The sequence below is a fragment of the Sander lucioperca genome, chromosome 3 (genome assembly GCF_008315115.2).
Source record: "Sander lucioperca isolate FBNREF2018 chromosome 3, SLUC_FBN_1.2, whole genome shotgun sequence".
NCBI classification, from domain to species: Eukaryota; Metazoa; Chordata; class Actinopteri; order Perciformes; family Percidae; genus Sander; species Sander lucioperca.
Window position 1 is genome coordinate 2753819 of NC_050175.1, and position 19176 is coordinate 2772994.

Genomic DNA, 19176 nt, shown 5'->3' on the forward strand with positions numbered 1-19176 from the left:
TCCTCGGGTTGGAATCAGCTGGTTTGATGGAGGTAATAAGGTTGTGTGTCATCCTAGCGATGGCCGGTGGCGTAACAGTAGAAGTGACATTATTTAGATGATGTGTGGCTTTAATAATTCTGTGTATGACTTTGGTTCTAATTATAAAGTCTGGATCATCATCATCATCCTGTTTTTGCTGTTTGTTTTTCTGGGATTGAACAAACCTTCCTCTCTGTTGGTTTCCATCCTTCCAGCCCCGGGATCGCTGTTCTTGTGGCTGCCGCCACTTCTGTTGTTGGGGCCGCTGCCAGCTCCGCTGCGGGGCTTCTCGGCGCGGAGCTCCATTTTTTGCCGTTTGGCGGTCCTGGTGACGACCGCCGCCCCTGTCTTTTATCTGGTAGGTGTTGTCGTTGTTGTACAGGAATTTGGCGTAGGTTTTACCTCTGAAATCCCTGTAGTTTGACCTCTCGTTGTATCGTTGAAACAGGCGGGAGTTGCTGCGCTGATTCCCCCGGACTGCCTCGGCATAGGAGGAGCGGCTGTAGGGCTGCTGGCGGCGGGGATAGGAGGAAGTCTGTCTACTCTGGGGGTTCAGTGACTCTGGCCTTCGTGGTATCAGTCCAGAAGCCGGGTGGCATCAACCCCGGAGCGACAAACCCTGAAATTCAAAACACAATATTGCCAGTCATTTTTTCATAACCTTAACCCATTTGGAAACACAGTTCAACACCTTACATTACCTGACATCACAGTGTGTGCGTGTGTGTGTGTGTGTGTGTGTGTGCGTGTTTGTGTGCGTGTGTGCGTGTCACTCACTCAGTCACTCTCGGCGAATCCTGTCTGATCCAGAGGTTGGTCACAGGAGCCCCAAAAGGAAGAAACTGACATGCTCCCATTTGCCAGGGGCATGTTTTTATAGGGACACATATTTTTTTTTAGTTTTAGCCCAGGGATCTAGTCTGAAACAACAGAGTAGGGTCACACATTTCAAAATTCAATCCCTTGTGTGTGTGTGTGTCTGTGTGTGTGTCTGTGTGTGTGTGTATGTGTGTCTTTGTGTCTCCGTCTGTGTGTGTGTCTGTGTGTGTGTTTGTCTCTGTGTGTCTGTGTGTGTGTCTCTGTGTATGTGTGTCTGTGTGTATCTGTATGTGTGTGTCTGTGTGTGCTTCGCAATCTCATCTAGCAAATCCGGCTTTGCAATTCCACCTATCCATGCCGTCATTGTGAAGCCGGCCTCGCAATGAGTGGGTTTTTGACACTTGGAAATTAGCTGTTGGATGCTGTTCCACTTGCAGCATATGTGCTGCATTTGGGACGGAATCCAACAGCTAGTTTCAAAGTGTGAGAATGTGCTTCATTGTAAAGCCGGCTTTGCAATGTGATCTAGCCATGCCGGCATTGTAAAGCCGGCTTTGCAATGATGATTTTGACACTACACATGTTGTAAATGAAACTATTGGTTATAATGTAATGTATATATTTAATAAAGTCTGTTTATTGGATAACAATAAAAAGAAAAATAATAACTTGAACTTGAACTTTAATAACTGAACATTACATTACAATGTTATTAAACAACATACATGAACACGGTAGCCTACTCCACGAGGTCGAGGAGCATTTGTAGTGGGTCTACCTCCTCCTCCTCCTCTTCCTTCTTCTTCAGCTCTCTTAGGTTCCTTGTGTCTATCTCCTCCTCCTCCACCTCTTCCTTGATGGAGAGGCGACGGGGGGACAGCTCCGAGCTGTCTGAAAGGTCGCTCTCAAAACCCCGGGGAGAGGGGTAAGGCTGAAGAGAGCCATCGGACAGACATGGGCTGGGGGTGCGGGGAGGGATTGGGGTGCCAGGCTCCTCAGGGATGGGGGGCAGTGTGGTCCTCGGGCTGGGGGTGCGGGGAGGGATTGGGGTGCTGGGCTCCTCGGGGATGGGGGGCGGTGTGGTCCTTGGCCTCGGGGTAAGAATTACCCCCTCAAAATAACCCACCTCCTTGAAATGAAAAATAATTTACTAATTAAGTCAACGACATAGCCTATGATATATATTGAGTCGAATAACAACAGCTGTTATCTCATACAACTTTTCATATGAACATATTCTATAATATATTATATAGTACAGCTATTAAAACATGATGGATTTTTATAGGCCCCTATCTCTTTCTATATTTTATATAGTGGAAACACTTACTGTACAGGTGGGCTCCTCAGCCAGGAGGGTGGTGAGGTTGGCAAGGACCCTCTCCTCAGCGGCAGCCAGTTGCTCCTCACTGAGACAGGCGGCCACCTGTGCAGGTGTGTTCTATAATAAAGAAGATGCACATCAAATATGTTAATTTCAATTACATATTAATTAAATAACTCCAACCACGCTAACATTTTTTCACTTTGATTCATCCTCTTACAATTATCATATTTAAACTGTAAAAAATATACTCACCATCTTTCGCTGAGACATTTCTAAAATAAAAAAATAATTGAAAGTTGAAGTTACTGTTTAATGCAGGACACTTGTTTTCATGTTTTGGGCAATTTACAGGGCTCTCAAGTGTCAGCTACTTAACGTCTCATTTGCATATATTAATGTGTCGATTGTGATGGCGTTAATAAACATATGGAGTGTCTCCATTAAGTATAGCCTACAGAAGCTGAAAAACCCTAACCCTTAACTAACTTATCACATAAGCCAGTTCATGTTAAGACACAAGTTACCATTTGTCTTGCATTTCGGGTAATTAGCGGTAAACTCGATGCTCTGGCTTTAGTTCGTCACCACTCACCTCGACACAAGCCAACAAAAACGTTGTTGCTGTCTCTCTCTGCCTGTCTGCCTGTCTATACCTGCATGTCGGCTCTCTGTGGGCAGCGCGCGGACGGGCATGGCGCACAGGCCTCTGGGATTCGTCAATCCGTATCCGGGAGCCGGAGATAGACAGGTTTGAAGGCCAACCACGGCTCTGAAGTGATCTATGGTCAGGTGGGATTCAGGTAGGCTATTTACATCATTTCCATGTCCGCTATAATTGACATTCATTAAAATTGGAAATTGTTATCTGCCCACTACTTCAGATATCTGGATAATATTTGGGGTGTCTGGACCCACTCTACAAAGGACTTTAATGACTTTTTAACCACCTTAAACAACCACAATAAATCAATCAAACTTAAACCAACTGTGATTGACAACTATGTGGCTGTCCTGAATGAATAAAGACTGATAGCCTACATATGCTTTATTTATAAAACAAGCTACCATCCAAAACGCATTCAGATGTGCACGGTTGGATGGATCTTGAATATTAATAATATGTGGTGTGTGTGTGTGTGTGTGTGTGTGTGTGTGTGTGTGTGTGTGTGTGTGTGTGTGTGTATAAAAACAATTAAGTTAGAGCTGATGTGACACTTACACACATCACAAATCAATAAATAGTTTTAATTATATTTTCAGTATAAATTCACTCTGGTCAAATATTAACATTTTAATGAATAAAAACTAATTGTCAACATCAAGAAAAAAAGTGAAATTTGATATTTATTCTCACAATAAAAATAACATGAGTACATTAATGATTAAAAATAATAAATAAAAATAGCTGATTGGTTCATCTACTGCGACAGGTTGCTGAGGCTCCGATTGGAGGAGAGGAAATTACCATCCAAGCTTGGCACAGTTTAACTTAGTAATTAGTTATTACATTGGAATAGTGTGTGTGTGTGTGTGTGTGTGTGTGTGTGTGTGTGTGTGTGTGTGTGTGTGTGTGTGTGTGTGTGTGTGTGTGTCTGGGCAAATTCTGGGATTTTGCTTTTTGCTTGCTCCCAGAGGCCTCTGCGTCTCTGTCGTGCGTATTCCCGGTAGTAGACAGAGACATGATGTGCACACAGAGAAGCAGGCAGGCCGGCAGACAGACAGCCATGCAGAGAGAGAGAGAGAGCGTGCAGCCAAAGTTGTATGAGGTAAGTGTTGAAGAAGCCTAAGTAGCCAGAACGTCAAGTTTACAGCTAATTATTAACGGCTAATAACGGCAAGTGACCGAGGCCCCGGTTTCCGGGGACAGTCCCCGGTTTTGGTGACCTGTCCCCGGCTGTAGCTGTCCCCGGAAATGTACGAGGTTTTCACTGTGACTGAAAGACCCGAAATTGGAATGAAATAGTTGTGTAGCCCCATACGATGCTAAAATTATTGTTTATTTACATTGAGTCTGGTGGGTTTAGCAAACGCAATTTCGCAGACCTTTTATGTTTAAAAAAAAGGATCTTACTCTTTAACAGAAAGGTTGACCTCCTTCGAAATCCTTTCCATAATGTTGTCAGACACTTTGAATATTAATCTGAGTCTGTCAGTGGCAAAACAGCCACTTTTATGAACGTAAAAACAAGCTTTAGTAGGCCTACAATTGACGTCCTATTAACTTACATTGTAGCTTGTTTCGCCGTTGCCGACTGCAGTGATTTTGTTATCAACAGTCACCTGAACTAAACAGTTCACATCTCCTGCAAAACTCATTCACAGCAACACAGTTCTTAACACACGTCTCAAAACAGGCTCAGTGCAGCCAAACGCTATGAACAATCCTCACTGAGACAACACACACACTGTCACTCAGAACACACTGAGAGTAAAAACACTAGCAGCAAACACCAATACAGAAAATACTGACGTTCTCATCTTTACAGTTTGAACATTTGAAGTGACTTCACACTACTCAATAGTTTCTTTAAAGAAAAGATATAGATTTTATGTAATATATATATATATATATATATATATATATATATATATATATACATATGCGTCTGTCCAGCATCATGCAGCAAGTTTTCTTCATCACACTGGATGTCTGAATCATCTCTAAATACAAATGGTTGTGGTGTTTCCATTGCTTTCACCTCCATTACTTTCTGAAAAACAAGAACGCTGTTTTACTATTGTGAAGACATAGTGTTTTTCAAAAAAAATCCATAGCTGTGTATATAACCTCAGACATCTTACCTGAACATATTGGCATATTTGCTCTTTTACCTGTTTCTCTCAAACAGTACAGTGTATAATTGTTTCATTGTTATTTGGTGTTTGTGTACAAAAAATGCTTTCTGAGCTTTCTCTGTCTAAATACTGTATATGTTCACTAACTAGTCTAAAACAAGACACTTGCTAAGGCTTTCAGCTAAAATTGTAATCAGCAGTGTTTGATAGGCTCCAGACGGAAATCTATTCTGTTTTGAATGTGTGGTTAACAGTTTTGACAGCAGTGTGTTAGCATTTGAAGTGCTGTGAATCCAGTGTTGTGCAGGTCCCTGAACTTTATAATGTATTCTCATTTAAACTATTTATGTCAGCACAAATATTTTTTGTAAATTGCTTAGCCAGTGTATTCCACCATAATGGTTATTATATTGCCAGATTCCAGACAATCCCACTTATAAATCTGAATATATATTTATACTTTCAAATGACGCTGTGCAATGCAATGTGTCTGTTTTATTAATGTGTGTGCAGAGCACATGTATGCTAATGCCAATTCACTCGTACGTTGAAATAGCTAATCCCGTCTAATTTTTGCCAGTCCATGCTGTATTTGGTGTGTGTGTGTGTGTGTGTGTTAAAGTAATGGAACAAGTCAGTGTCAGTGGTTAATAACAACAAATTATATGAAGTGCTTTCATGTCGACACTGTTTATACTTCAAGAGAAAACGTGTGTTGAAATTAACATATTTGTTGTGCATCTTTGTTATTATAACACCCTGCACTTCATTGTGAGAAGCAGCTAGCAGAGGAAAGGCTGCTGGCCAACCTGTCCACCCTCCTGGCTGAGGAGCCAACCTCTTCAGTAAGGGTATATGAAATTGAAATAATTCATCTTTTTTTCTCACATTCTAATAAATGTACTTATTTAAATAATATATTGTTTAAATAATATATTACAGAATATGTTTATGTGAACAGTTGTATGAGCTAACAGCTGTTGTTATTCGACTCAATAGTATTTAAAGTAATTTATAGTAATTAGTAAATGATTTTTTTCACCGGATAAGCAGACAGAGGTGCGTCCATGTAAATTGACCCCCTGCTACCCGACACCGGATAAGCGGACAAATTTGTATGGATGGAACCTGACACCAAGACCAAGGACCCCACTGCCCTCCATCCTCATCGAGTCTGGCACCCCAAAGGTGGAGGAGGCGGAAGAGGAGGCAGAGGAGGAAGAGAAGGATGACAGGGAGGAGGAGGAGGAAGAAGAGGAAGAGAAGGATGACAGGGAGGAGATCCGGGAGGCTGAGATGGTGGAGGCTGAGTGCGAGCAGCAGAAGCCGGTAGACAGCGCTCAGAAGGCGTATTCAGGAGCAGGAGACCCCGCGGATAGAGTCTCCTACGAGCTGCCCTGGGTGGAGAAATACAGGCCGGTCAAACTGAACCAGATCGTGGGGAACGAAGAGACGGTGAGTCGGCTGGAAGTGTTCGCCAGAGAGGGAAATGTCCCCAACATCATCATAGCAGGTTAGATACTATGAATATCTGTTTAATCTTAATAATCTGACATCATTAGGTTAGAGACTTGAAATATCGTGTGTCTGTGTGTCTATGTGTGTGTGTGTGTGTGTGTGTGTGTGTGTGTGTGTGTGTGTGTGTTGTTGTGCAGGTCCTCCAGGAACAGGGAAGACCACCAGCATCCTGTGTTTGTCCCGGGCGTTGCTGGGAGCCTCCATGAAGGACGCCGTGCTGGAGCTCAACGCCTCCAACGAAAGGTAACAGGATATGCAAGTCAGAGCGTAGCCATACAAGACCAGGGCCCCCTTCAGCCCCGACCACACGGACAACACGGTCATTTAAACCGTGATTATGTTCTAAAGCACGAATAAATGACCATCCAACACTCAACAGCTGATTGGTTAGAGTTAGAGTATCTACTACGCTTTCATCTAAACTGCAAACAATGGATCTAACTTTATTCAGTTTATTTACACATACTTGAACATTAAAATGATACAGTCTATAATGTGAAAGAGAAATGTCGCTACAGCAAGTGTCTGTTACTGCCCGATGTGAGTCGAGTGCAGATGTGAGTCGCGCATGCTCAGATTTAAACTGTTTACGGCATAACGTGTCATACTGAAATTTCTGAAATCTATAAAATAATAAACGTTTCTCTTTACATACAATAACAGAAGATGGTAATCATTTCAAAAACGTTGTAGCTATCTATGACGGTTTGGTTGCTAATGTAAGCTCAAAATGCCATTCAAGTGACAGCCTTTGTTGTGTTTGATTAACTTTTAGCTAGCAGTCATTTCAAAAATGTTTTAGCTATCTATGATTGTTTGATTGCTAACGTTAGCTCATAGACTGTGCGTTAGCTCAAAAAGCCGTTAGCATCTTGTAGGCTACTGTCTTTAATGTCTTAACACACACTGACTTTAACAATGTTTGCTGTTGTGTCTTTAGGGGAATCGAAGTGGTGAGGAACAAGATCAAGATGTTTGCTCAGCAGAAAGTCACGCTGCCCAAAGGACGACACAAGATCATCTTCCTGGACGAAGCCGATAGGTCAGAGAACTAGCTGCAATTTTACCCTAAAACCACCACATGTAAATAATCAGGACTTTACTCACCAGACTCCATGTAAATGATCAGTACTTTTATCAGCGTAAAACACACTTTATTCAAAGTGGACAGAAACTAAATAAAACTGCCCAAAGACGTCTTGGTTCATCTTTCCACTGTTCCAGCAATCACTACTCTGGTTTGGTTGAAATAAACCCTTAATTCACCCATTTACATGTGTAAATATGCTGGCTCTATACACGCTAAAAGCCCTGATTATTTACATGGAGTCTGGTGGAAATAAATCCTTAATTCACAGAAGATGATCTGATTGTGTCTCGGTGTCACGCAGCATGACGGACTGCGCCCAGCAGGCACTGCGGAGGGTCATCGAGATCTACTCAAAGACGACGCGCTTCGCTCTGGTGTGCAACACGTCAGATAAGATTATCGAGCCCATCCAGTCGCGCTGCGCCGTGCTGCGCTACGCCAAGCTGACAGACGGGCAGATCCTGACACGCCTGCAGGACGTCGTCCAGAAGGAGGAGCTGTCGGTGTCTGCCGGCGGTCTGGAGGCCGTCATCTTCACCGCACAGGGAGATATGAGACAGGTAGGAGACAGACAGACAGGTGTTGTGCTGACTTCCTGTGTGTTGTGCTGACTTCCTGTGTCTTGTGCTGACTTCCTGTGTCTTGTGCTGACTTCCTGTGCGTGCTGCAGGCGCTAAATAACCTTCAGTCGACCCACTCTGGCTTCGGCTTCATCAACAGTGAGAACGTGTTCAAAGTGTGCGATGAGCCCCACCCTCTGCTGGTGAAATTCATGCTGGAACACTGCGTGGCGGGCGACATTGACCAGGCGTACAAAGTGGTGGAGTCGCTGTGGGCGCTCGGATACTCGCCAGATGACATCATCGGGAACATTTTCCGGGTTTGCAAGGTCCTCCCCATGGCCGAGTACCTCAAGCTTGAGTTCATCAAGGTGAAGCTCCGCCCACTAAACACACACACACACACACACACACACACACACGCACACACACGCACACACGCACACACGCACACACACACACACACACACACACACACACACACACACACACACACACACACACACACACACACCATGGTGTAATCGTGGTTAACAGTGTGATGTGTTTCTGTGCTGCAGGAGATAGGTTACACTCACATGAGGATATCTGAAGGCGTGAACTCTCTGCTGCAGATGGCCGGGCTGCTGGGGAGACTCTGCAGCAAGACGGCACCCCCCGCTGCCAGCTGAAGGAACTGCTGCACGCTAACGTTGATCACACTGACACCAGAGACTAGAAATAAATCACCTGTTCACTGATCAGTGTCCACACGTTCTGTTGAACCTGACTCAGAGCTGGATCTGGGCTTAAAGGAGAACTTTCCCAACAATTTCTGAAACTGGTTCAGTATTAAACAAGAAACAAGCTGTAATGTAACCCGAAATCACCATCACCAAACCCACCAGACTCCATGTAAATAATCAGGACTTTTATCATGGTAAAACACACTTCTTTCAAATTGGACAGAAACTAAATAAAACTACCAAAAGCCGTCTTGGTTTTATCTTCCCACTGTTCCAACAATCACCACTCTGGTGACTCACATAGAGTCTGGTTGAAATAAAGCCTTAATTCACCCATTTACATGTGGAAATATGCTGCCTCTATACACGCTAAAAGTACTGATTATTTACATAGAGTCTGGTTGAAATAAAGCCTTAATTCACCCATTTACATGTGGAAATATGCTGCCTCTATACATGCTAAAAGAGTGTGTGTGTGTGGTGTGTGTGTGTGTGTAGAGCTAATGGAGACACCAGCACACATTTTGAATAAAGACTGATACATATGCTTTTATTTATAAAACAAGCTTAGGTGGCAATGTTGTCCCCCCAGAACTGGCCCTAACACAGGAAGGCTTGGGCTGACTTCATCCACCTCAAACAAGGTCATGTCACACACACACACCACTCACACACACACACACACCCACACCACTCACTCACACACACACACACACACACAAACCACTCACTCACTCACTCACACACACACCACTCACTCACTCACACACACACACACACAAACTTTGATTCCCTTGCGTCCTCTCACTGATCTTGATGTCACTGATGTAAACTTTAGTCTTATGTCAGCTGGTCTTATGAGAACCTACACACAAAGACCTGTAAACAGAGAGATAGTGTCAGTAAAGCATTTTGTATTGATCAATACAAAATAAAAACAATATAAAAATGAAAATAACAAACTTATGAAGAGGATGAAAAGGTTGGAGGCCTCACCTTTCTCAAATGTTCTGTCCAGATGCTGCTGAGCCAGTTTCAGGTGTCTTCGCAGCCTCTCCAGTTCCCGCGATGAAGCCTCGTCGCCAAAGGACTCGCAGCCCGAGTCTCCCTGCTTGTCCCTGAAGCCCATTTTCCCCGACGGGTCCTTCTTCAGAGCCGTGTGGTAGCCTGGAGGTGTAGATGGCTGGCGGTGGGGGGTGGGTGGCTGCGTCTGCCGTGGGGTGGGAGGCTGAGGCAGCCGTGGGGTGGGAGGCTGAGGCAGCCGTGGGGTGGGAGGCTGAGGCAGCCGTGGGGTGGGAGGCTGAGGCAGGCGTGCGCAAAGCCAGTCCCGGATACCGCTGATGCTGAGGTGAAGGAACTCCAACATGGTGAAGAGCAGACACAGGGCGCTGACGCCATACATAATGCGCAGGAAGGTGGTTTTCTCTGTTGGGCGCGAGACGAAGCAATCCACTTTGTATGGGCAAGGGGAGCGTGTGCATACGTACGCCGGGGCCACCTCCAGTCCATAAAGGATGTACTGTCCGAACAGGAACGAGGCCTCAAAGATGGCACGCAACAGCAGCTGAAACAGGTAGACCTTCATCAGGCCATTGCGCTTGATGCAACGTTTTCCGCCGTGCTTTTTGCTGGGCTTCTCCGTGACTTCTGCCTCAATCTCTTCCAGGGTCATGGGTTCCTCCTCCTCATTATCCTCCGCACCGTGGCTCACTATCGGCATCCTCTTCCTGCCCCGCGGCTGGTAGTCATTGTCCTCCATGCGGGCAATCTTATGCATAGCAAAGCCAAGGTACATGATGGAGGGGGTGGCGATAATAATCACCTGAAATGCCCAGAAGCGAATGTGTGACAGTGGCGCAAACGCATCGTAGCACACGTTCTCGCAACCGGGTTGCAGCGTGTTACACACAAAATTACTCTGTTCATCAGAGTAGATTGACTCGCCCCCGACCGCAGTAAGCACGATTCGAAAGACGATGAGGAGGGTCAGCCATATTTTGCCCACGAAGGTTGAGTGGTTGGAAATCTCGTCCAACAGGCGCGTAAGGAAATCCCAGCTCATTTTGCCTCTGCAGCAGAAGGGAAGCTCTCAAACCTGTGCAGAAAAGGAGGGGGGGGGGGAAGATGACAAGATGATTATTTAGATGTAAAAGAGCATGTGGAAGGTAATATTTAGCAGTCACTGCAGACATTTGGTTTCAACTACATATCAATATTCATAACACAAATCAATATGCCCAAGCCATATGAAGGACAGCATTTCACAGATATGATTGTTAGCAAACAAATTATTAAGAATGATACAGACATGTATTAGAATGACTTCAAATGTAAATATATGCAACATTTTTCATTAAAATCAAATGTAATGATCGACCTAAATTAATTGAGTTATTCATTTTGGTGCACCACATTTCACCTGTGCCACAGGTAGCCAATGTGTAACATTAAAAGATGATTTATAAAATCATGCCAACAATTATTATTTTAATAGCTTAGTATTCTATGCAAAAAAAATAAGTTATGTAGAAAGGCTTTAGGCTGTGTTACACCTTAATGTAGGCCCAGTTTAATATGCAACTTCATTTTATACAATATATGTAATATATTACATGTCCCTGGACTCCCTGCTCCGTCTCTCTCAGTTAATGGGTCCATAGTGTTAGAATATATTTTGTGAAAGTGTTAAGAAAAGGTTTTAGAGTTCATGGGGCTGACCTCAGTGCCTCTGTTTCCCTGAGTTATGAGAGACCATCTGGTTTTACAGTGATTAGACATTATAAAGGAAGGGTGAGAAAGATCCTCTCTGATCAGGGGAGGGAACGAGGCAAACAATGGTCAGCACTATGCAAGCGTGGGATTTGTGACACTGTATGGAAATGACCTGGCTCTCATGAAAACTCCTTAAAGTTTGTTGGAGATTAAAACACAAGTGTTCAAAATCCAACAATAGAGGCATGCTTCTTCTGAGCTGAGAATTGGAAGTCAAGGTCATGTTTTTATACATTGTTACAAATTACTCAGGAGCCGGCTGGAGCCAGAGGATCTGGACTGGATCCAAACTGATGAGAGCAACACCAGTGATGGGACAGAAATGGATAAATACACAGAATTATTATTTTTTTTTTATGGGCCCGACCGGTCAAAACGTTTACATTTTAGCTTAAAATCCTACAATAGCTTAACAAAACGTTGGAAGACTTTCACTACTTTTACATCTTCAATTGTCTTTTAGATCAACAAGGTGCATGTTGTCATAGACCAACAAACGTTCTGCTTTCAGGCCTGTTTAGAATGTGTTTTGCTGCTGCGGTTAAAGGATGTCCTATGTGTGTGAAATCACAAATCTTGGCATCTCTGCTATTAAAACTCTGCAGCTGCCGAACTCAGATTACCACAAGATTAAGCAAGTATCAAGCAGGCATGGGCCGTAACATTTTGAGTTACAGAGGGGATACACATTATATCAGGCCGTTTTTTCACCTGATTTAATGTGTACCCCCTCCCCTAACATGCAAAGTGAATGTGTGTTATTTTCTGTGTTCTTTTGGTCACAATGAACAACCTGATGATAATATGGAGATGTCTGCCTACAGTATATGTAGCTAGCTAAGGTGCATGGCAATATGAAACTTTGAAAAACACTGTTGATTAATCCACAATACTAAACGACGCAAACAATTCACACGTTGCCTTAATGTAACAGACAAATAAACGTATTTATGTAGACAAATGGGTCCCTTGTTGGATAACCCTGTCGAGTCTTCCACGTTGCTATTTGTTCCATTTAAGATGTGAATTCCAAGTGCAGCAGTTAAACTCCGCTTCTCTGAGTGCAGTCCCGGCGGCCAGGTCACGAACATCCTTGCGGGGTTAAGTGCCTTGGCACGTTATTATTAAAGAGTAAAGTACAGGGTCTAACAGTTCTGTTAGAAACCGCATTAAACCAGTCGAAATAACAACCGCACAAGTCGTTTTGCACGTACATATAACTTAAGAAAATATTTAAAATAGCCTACAACATACCTCAAGAATTTTACCAGCAGTCACCACTAGCGCGAATTCTCTCCAGATTTTTTTTTTTTCCCGAAATGCACTTGAACTCGTTTACAGTCGTCGTCAGTCGGCATCTGGTCGGCAGCAACAGCCACTGCCTGTCGTCCTTACTAGCTACTTACGTGAAGCTAAATTATATATATATATATATATATATATATATATATATATATATATATATATATATATATATAATATATAAAATTGTCAGCTCTGCAGAATGCATAATGTCAAAAATCCATTAAGCCTCTTTTTCATTAATACTAAATAGTGACGTGTCGGTTTTATGTTTTGTCTGTATTTATTATGTGTTAGTGTCATACATACATTTCATTTGAGATCTTGTTAATGCACCAGACTTGAGAGCCCACACCCTCCTTCCAATTCTCAGCTGCAAATGCTGGAATGAACTACAAAAAACCCTGGAACTCAAAACCCTTATCCCACCAACTGCCTTTAAAGTAGCTACATCTGTCTGAGCTACTGTCCCATCACTGTACGTGCTGACTGCTCTCCATCATTCAAGCTCTGTTTTGCACACCCTTATTCCATTATCTCTGTCTTGCCCCTTTGCACAGTTGCACATCCTCACCTGTGCTGTTTTTATATGTTTATGCTTCTTTGTGCTAATCATCAGCCACTTTTTACTCATGCACACCGTGTTATTACATTTCCACATCACTATCTAGAACAACACTCTGCACTTACTGTACACTGATTTTCAGCATCCCAGCATTTATTTAGACTGTCTATTCACGTATATTGGGTTATTACTGATCTACTTAATTACCTAATCCATTATTTGCACTGTATATTGAATCTTTACTACATTCAGCCTCTATATAGATTATCTACTCATGTTTACTGTATACTGACGTTTCACCACATTTCAGCATTTACAAGGACACATGCATCTAAAACTGTATGTTGTCTTGCTTGTCTTGTCTTATTTTTAAACTTTGTTTTTACAGTATTTATGAGCCAGTTGAATGACATTTCCTTCACATGTGCACTCTGTATGTACAGTTGAATGATAATAAAAGCTATCTTCAGATCCTTTACTTAAGTCAAACTACTAATAACACTTTGGAAAAAGTATGTTTTATTAGCACTTGAGCAAAAGTGTGTACCATCAAGACAATGTACTTAAATTATTCAGTGCAGACAGAAAAATCTTCATATTTTATAAACTTTACACATTCAAAACAGTTCTGTTCTGAGCTAAAGCCAAACACATAATAGGTTTAGGAATCAGAAAAACATGGTTAAAGTGGTTAAACTATCACTGATTAGACTTCGATCCAGCATTGAATTAAGTTTCTGGGCTGTGTCAGAAGGGGTAGAGGTCTTTATGTTTGAGGAAACCCTTGGGAAGGAACTCATTAGCATATTGTGCTGTGATTGGTTAAGTACAGGTCTCCGTCGTCGTGGCTCCCAGCCTGCACTGGGGGAATTGGACTCTTTCGTCGTCGCTCAGCATTGCAAGGTAAACGGATTTTGATTTGAGGTATCTGGTTAAAATATATTTAGAAATTATATTTTCTTATTAAAAACGAGATACCGGACTCATTTATAAGATGACATGTTGTGTTTTGACAATGTTTGTAAAACAGCCAAAGGAGAAATGAATTAAAAATGAATTGTGTTTTAAATACAGAGTAATGTAATTATGATGCATCCTCAGCTATTATCACATCACTTTTTTATTTTTTATTTAATCAGTTAAATAATCAGTATTAAAAAAACATCACATCAAAACACACACATTTATAAATGGCATATCGTTTACCTACACTGCCATCATCATCATCGCAATAATAAACACATCGCCAAAACTTTAGTGTGAGGCGTTCGGGGAGACCAGCAGAGGTGGGCTTTTGGAAAGTCTAACCTGAGTGCGAGGCATTCGGGCAGCGGTCCTCTCTCCGTGATGAAGTCGAACAGATCCTGTGCATGCGGCGGGCACTCCAGCACCAGCAGGAAGCCCCGCCCCTTCATCTCGAACCAGTCCAGCATGCGGACGACGCTGCTGTGAACCCCGACCTCAGCCAGCCGCTGCAGCAGAGTGATCTCCGTGGGAACGGGGCCAACCTCGCCGGGCTGAGGGCAGAGAGAGGGAGATTATAAACATCTGCATCACGATATTTACAGCATATTATGTACCGGCGCTTCTCAAAGTCAGTCAATAACTTGTTAGTGATCTTGAATATATACACGAAAAAAGGAGACAAACATTTTGAGAAGGAGAAAATAAAACTTAAAGAGAGGACACAAATAACGTGGCAAGAACGGCGACAAAAACGTCTTCACACTGCATGAAGCTCCAAGGTTGTACAACAGTCGGAGCAGGAAAACCGAGAACTCAGATTAAATGTTATTTTGTTATCGACAATTGTTCTGGACCACTGACCTGGAACCTTTGAAGGGAACGTATGACATCATCAAAAATGTTTTATTTTTAAGCATATATATATATATATATATATATATATATATATATATATATATATATATATATATAAAACAATATACGCTTCAAAATAAAAAATTTTTTAATGTTACAGCTGAGAGAGAAGTACACCAAATGTCTCATTTTAAACGTAAGATTTATTTATTTGATGAGCACAATGCACATTAATCAACATTTCTGTAAATGCGTCAATAATTGTGGCATATTTAACCCATGTAAAGTTATGAGTTTATGCACTGTCCCCTTCATAAATAATGTCCTGTACAAATGTTTCTGTCCTCGTGTGCTGTAACTGTGTTCTATTTTTCTGCAGAACAGGAACTTGCTGGAAACTAGTTTTTAAACTGAGTCAGGCCCGTTTATATTGTAACTTAATGTTACTTTTAACTTTTCTGTATAATAAATAAAATGAATGAATGAGTATTTTTCAGTTTTGGGACGGTTGGTCGGACAAAACAAGACATTTAAAAGACGCCGTGTTTATCTTTTGAAAACATTTTTTCACTGATTTCTAAGATTTTTTGGGACCACAAAAGATTGAACAAAACTATGTTTGTGACACTCACCAGTCTGGCCCACTGCGGCAGCGGAACTCTTTCTCTGAAAATCATTTTAATGGCAACCTGGGAGGGACAAAAATGAGACAAACTTATAGTTAGCATTTGCAGAAGCAGTAACTGAAGTCATAAATACGTTACGTCAGTATGTTATCTTATCTTATCTTATTTTATGTTATAGCGAGATATAATCCAGAGTTCATAAAATAACATACATGAATCTTTAACACTCCACAAATATACTTCAGCATCCGACATATAGCTTAATTATCCACAATGTAGGATACAGTATTAATAAATAGTACTGCCATCTACACATACATATACATACATACATACACACATGGGGCTGCAACTACCAATTATCGGGGATTACTTTCTGGATGAATGGATTATTTGTTTGGTCTCTAAGGTTGGCGATTAATTTAATAGTTGACAACTAATTGATTCATCTTGGCAGCTCTAGTTTTTATGTAAGTTGTCAAGTAAGTATGTAAGGAAAATAAGAGGATGGAATGAATGAGGCAAGGATGGAAAGAAAAGGGAAGAAAGGGAGGGAGGCAGGCAGGCAGATACGGAAGGAAATGGAGAGGAGGAGTGTGACCTTAAGTCCATCACAAAGCCTCTGGCCTGAAAACACCGAACCGAAACCGCCGCTGGCGATCAGAGAGCCGCAGCGATACTGACTGTTGAACGGTTCCATCACTGAGGTAGACAAAGAGATAACACACAGCACGTCAGTCAGCAGAATATATTTTATATACACAGGAGATCTCAGTGTTTCCCTGGCTTTGTGGAAGATGTGGGTGGTGTGTAAATGCATGTTGGTCGACAGGGAAGACAACACAAAATTTAAGAAAATGTTAAGTTTTTCAATTTAAAATAAATGCAATTTCCCCTGGACATTTAGTGTCTCTTTGTGGTACTCTGTGTCTCTTTTTCAAATCCTTTTGGACCGTGATTACCACCATATCTGTGTCTGAAACGTTGGAAAATGGAGCTTATGGAGACAGAATTAGCTAAATAATCTAATTTGATTGTGATATGATTCACAATATTGCAGGGAATGGTCATTTTTGTATCACACATTTATATTGAAAAAATAAAATAAAAATGGATTATAGTGTGATTTTTGCGAGGATGTGTAGCAAACAACAGACAGACTACACACACACACACACACACACACACACACACACACACACACACACACACACACACACACACACACAAACACGTGAGACGTTTACCTATTTAAATAAAATTCCGTAACCGTGGAAACGGTTCTTATATTAGCTAAGCCGTCAACGCCAGTAACGTTAGCATAAGTGAACGGCCGGTTGGGCGCTAACCCAGGCTCCTTAAATCGCCGTTTTTCAATGTAGTCTGGTTGGCTCTAAACGAAACTGTTAAATGAGCCGCTGCAAAACATTAAAACTAATTAGCTAAAGTTCAAAGTTAGTTAATAGACCGGTTAGTCTACAAGTTGCCTGCTGCAGGGTGGAAATGCATTCTGATAAACTGACTGATTCACTATGAACTTGCTTTATTTATCACGAGAACACCCTGGTTTTCTGTTCTCACCGATTTTTCCATGAACTCCGTCATCCAGATGAAGCTTCGCGGCTTGGTTCTCCAACATGTCCCAAGGCTGCAGGCTGGACTCTCGTGTCATGTCCATGTCTGGACGTTCCGCCAGGTGCAGTCCTCAAGCTTCAACTTTTCAAAGTAAAAGCTCGCGTTTGGAATAAAACACTCTCTATAACAGAGATCTTCAACAGGGGATCCTCAGAGTTACTTCAGGGGGGCCACCACATTAATTATAAATGTCTTTAAGTTTTTTCAAAAATTAAAAACGTTTTAACATGAATCCAACATATTATTAGCAAATATAAATCAGCCTATTTGTGAAAAAAACAGACATTGATGATAGGCTTACTGGCCTATAGGTAAGGTAGTCACTAAGGTAGCCATCCACAGATACAGTTCATCCAAAGGATTCACTGTGACACATGTACAGTAAACGTGATTTATAAAAACATGCCAACAATTAATATTTTAATAGCTTAGTATTCTATGCATAAAAATGTATGTATCAAGGCTTTAGGCCCCTTTACACGTTATTGTAGGTCCAGTTTAATATGCAACTTCATTTCTACAATATATGTAGTAGGGGGTCCTTGATCCATCTTTCTTTTAGTTAAGGGGTCCTTGGCTTATAAATCGTTGAAGACCCCTGCTCTATAAGATAAATGCAAACTATCATGCTAATGAATACAATTCTTAAAAATATATGTCCGTTTATAAAATAAATGCATAGACAAACTAAAAATCAATTAATTCTATGCCTGCAACCAGTACCTTGTTTGAGTGGCGTGACCCATTTATTTCCACAGTGTATTTATGCTCATTTTAGTACAGCTCAGTCCATAGATCTTCTTAGGTAAGTTTTTATTTTTTATAGTATCTTGTACAAATGCTGCCTGCAACAATGCCTCTCTGACACAGTCAAAAACTGTTTGCTTCCCCAGCCTGTTGCCAGTCGGGGAAGTCCTTGATGGCTCTCTCAGCTTCGGACTCAGGAAAGTAGGATTCCTCGGTGCTGCTGCGGCAAGAACAAAAGATTTGGGTTATGTGCATAATTCGAAGAAGTAACTTTAAATGCATGGAATTTTTTTTTTTTTTTGTTTCTTCTCCCTTTTGTTTTATAAGAAGTGGTTGAGTAATAATTGTAACCTAAGTCTTTTTTTTTTTTTGCACGTGAATAGAAGACCAGTTTCATTAAGTAGAATATGGCAAGCCAAATGTTAACATAGTTAAATTCTCTGCTAAATTTTCCTCAGAGGTTCCAACAGTAAGGCCATTTGGTCAGTAGTGTGTGTGTGTGTGTGTGTGTGTGTGTGTGTGTGTGTGTGTGTGTGTGTGTGTGTGTGTGTATGTGTGTGTCTGTGTGTTTAAAAAAATGGAAACAACTCCTCACTTTAGATTTTTGCCCGTGTGCGTTGTGGACTGCACGAGACTATAAATGATCACTTTGGTTTCATTGAAGCTACGTGGATGGCAGGATAATCTCGGGCTAGACCAGGCTGCTTGGGCTTACTGACCATCAATGTGTGCGGCATTGCCAGTGCTGGCATGGACTCTTTGTAACAGTTGGTGGCTTGGCAGAACTTCTCTACGTCTCCCACAGCTCTTTGAAGTTGTCCTGGCTCAGTGGCATGTTCTGGCTCAGCCTGT

The 19176-nt window shown here is 41.9% G+C and overlaps 3 protein-coding genes across 3 annotated transcripts; 1 reads left to right on the forward strand and 2 right to left on the reverse strand.

Moving 5' to 3' along the window:
* The first annotated feature begins 6074 nt into the window (after window positions 1–6074).
* On the forward strand, window positions 6075–8976 carry LOC118494673 (replication factor C subunit 2-like). The gene is made up of 6 exons (XM_035999149.1): window positions 6075–6476; window positions 6619–6724; window positions 7422–7523; window positions 7873–8131; window positions 8242–8502; window positions 8692–8976. The coding sequence occupies exons 1-6, from the start codon at window positions 6260–6262 to the stop codon at window positions 8800–8802; spliced, it is 1056 nt and encodes a 351-aa protein (XP_035855042.1). The 5' UTR covers window positions 6075–6259; the 3' UTR covers window positions 8803–8976.
* Window positions 8977–9436: 460 nt separating this feature from the next.
* LOC116063542 (gap junction gamma-1 protein-like) lies at window positions 9437–11186 on the reverse strand. Its single transcript, XM_035999148.1, has 3 exons — window positions 9853–11186; window positions 9631–9735; window positions 9437–9522 (listed from the first exon to the last, which is right to left on the reverse strand). Exons 1-2 carry the CDS (start codon window positions 10916–10918, stop codon window positions 9722–9724), a joined length of 1080 nt encoding a protein of 359 aa, XP_035855041.1. The 5' UTR covers window positions 10919–11186; the 3' UTR covers window positions 9437–9522; window positions 9631–9721.
* Window positions 11187–14718: 3532 nt separating this feature from the next.
* Window positions 14719–17821, reverse strand: LOC118494761 (serine/threonine-protein kinase pim-2-like). Its single transcript, XM_035999849.1, has 4 exons — window positions 17524–17821; window positions 16544–16644; window positions 15949–16005; window positions 14719–15012 (listed from the first exon to the last, which is right to left on the reverse strand). The coding sequence occupies exons 1-4, from the start codon at window positions 17618–17620 to the stop codon at window positions 14719–14721; spliced, it is 549 nt and encodes a 182-aa protein (XP_035855742.1). The 5' UTR covers window positions 17621–17821.
* Between the last annotated feature and the right edge of the window lie 1355 nt (window positions 17822–19176).

Bases quoted from the DNA above. Each gene is read 5' to 3' on its own strand.
- LOC118494761 (XM_035999849.1), bottom strand. From the start codon at position 17,620: ATGGACATGACACGAGAGTCCAGCCTGCAGCCTTGGGACATGTTGGAG. The intron at 16,645-17,523 runs GTGAGAACAGAA...TGTCTACCTCAG, and splicing joins CGGAGTTCATGGAAAAATCG to TGATGGAACCGTTCAACAGT. The intron at 15,013-15,948 runs GTGAGTGTCACA...CTCTGCCCTCAG, and splicing joins TGCCGCAGTGGGCCAGACTG to CCCGGCGAGGTTGGCCCCGT.
- LOC118494673 (XM_035999149.1), top strand. From the start codon at position 6,260: ATGGTGGAGGCTGAGTGCGAGCAGCAGAAGCCGGTAGACAGCGCTCAG. The intron at 6,477-6,618 runs GTTAGATACTAT...GTTGTTGTGCAG, and splicing joins CCCCAACATCATCATAGCAG to GTCCTCCAGGAACAGGGAAG. The intron at 8,132-8,241 runs GTAGGAGACAGA...TGCGTGCTGCAG, and splicing joins CACAGGGAGATATGAGACAG to GCGCTAAATAACCTTCAGTC.
- LOC116063542 (XM_035999148.1), bottom strand. From the start codon at position 10,918: ATGAGCTGGGATTTCCTTACGCGCCTGTTGGACGAGATTTCCAACCAC.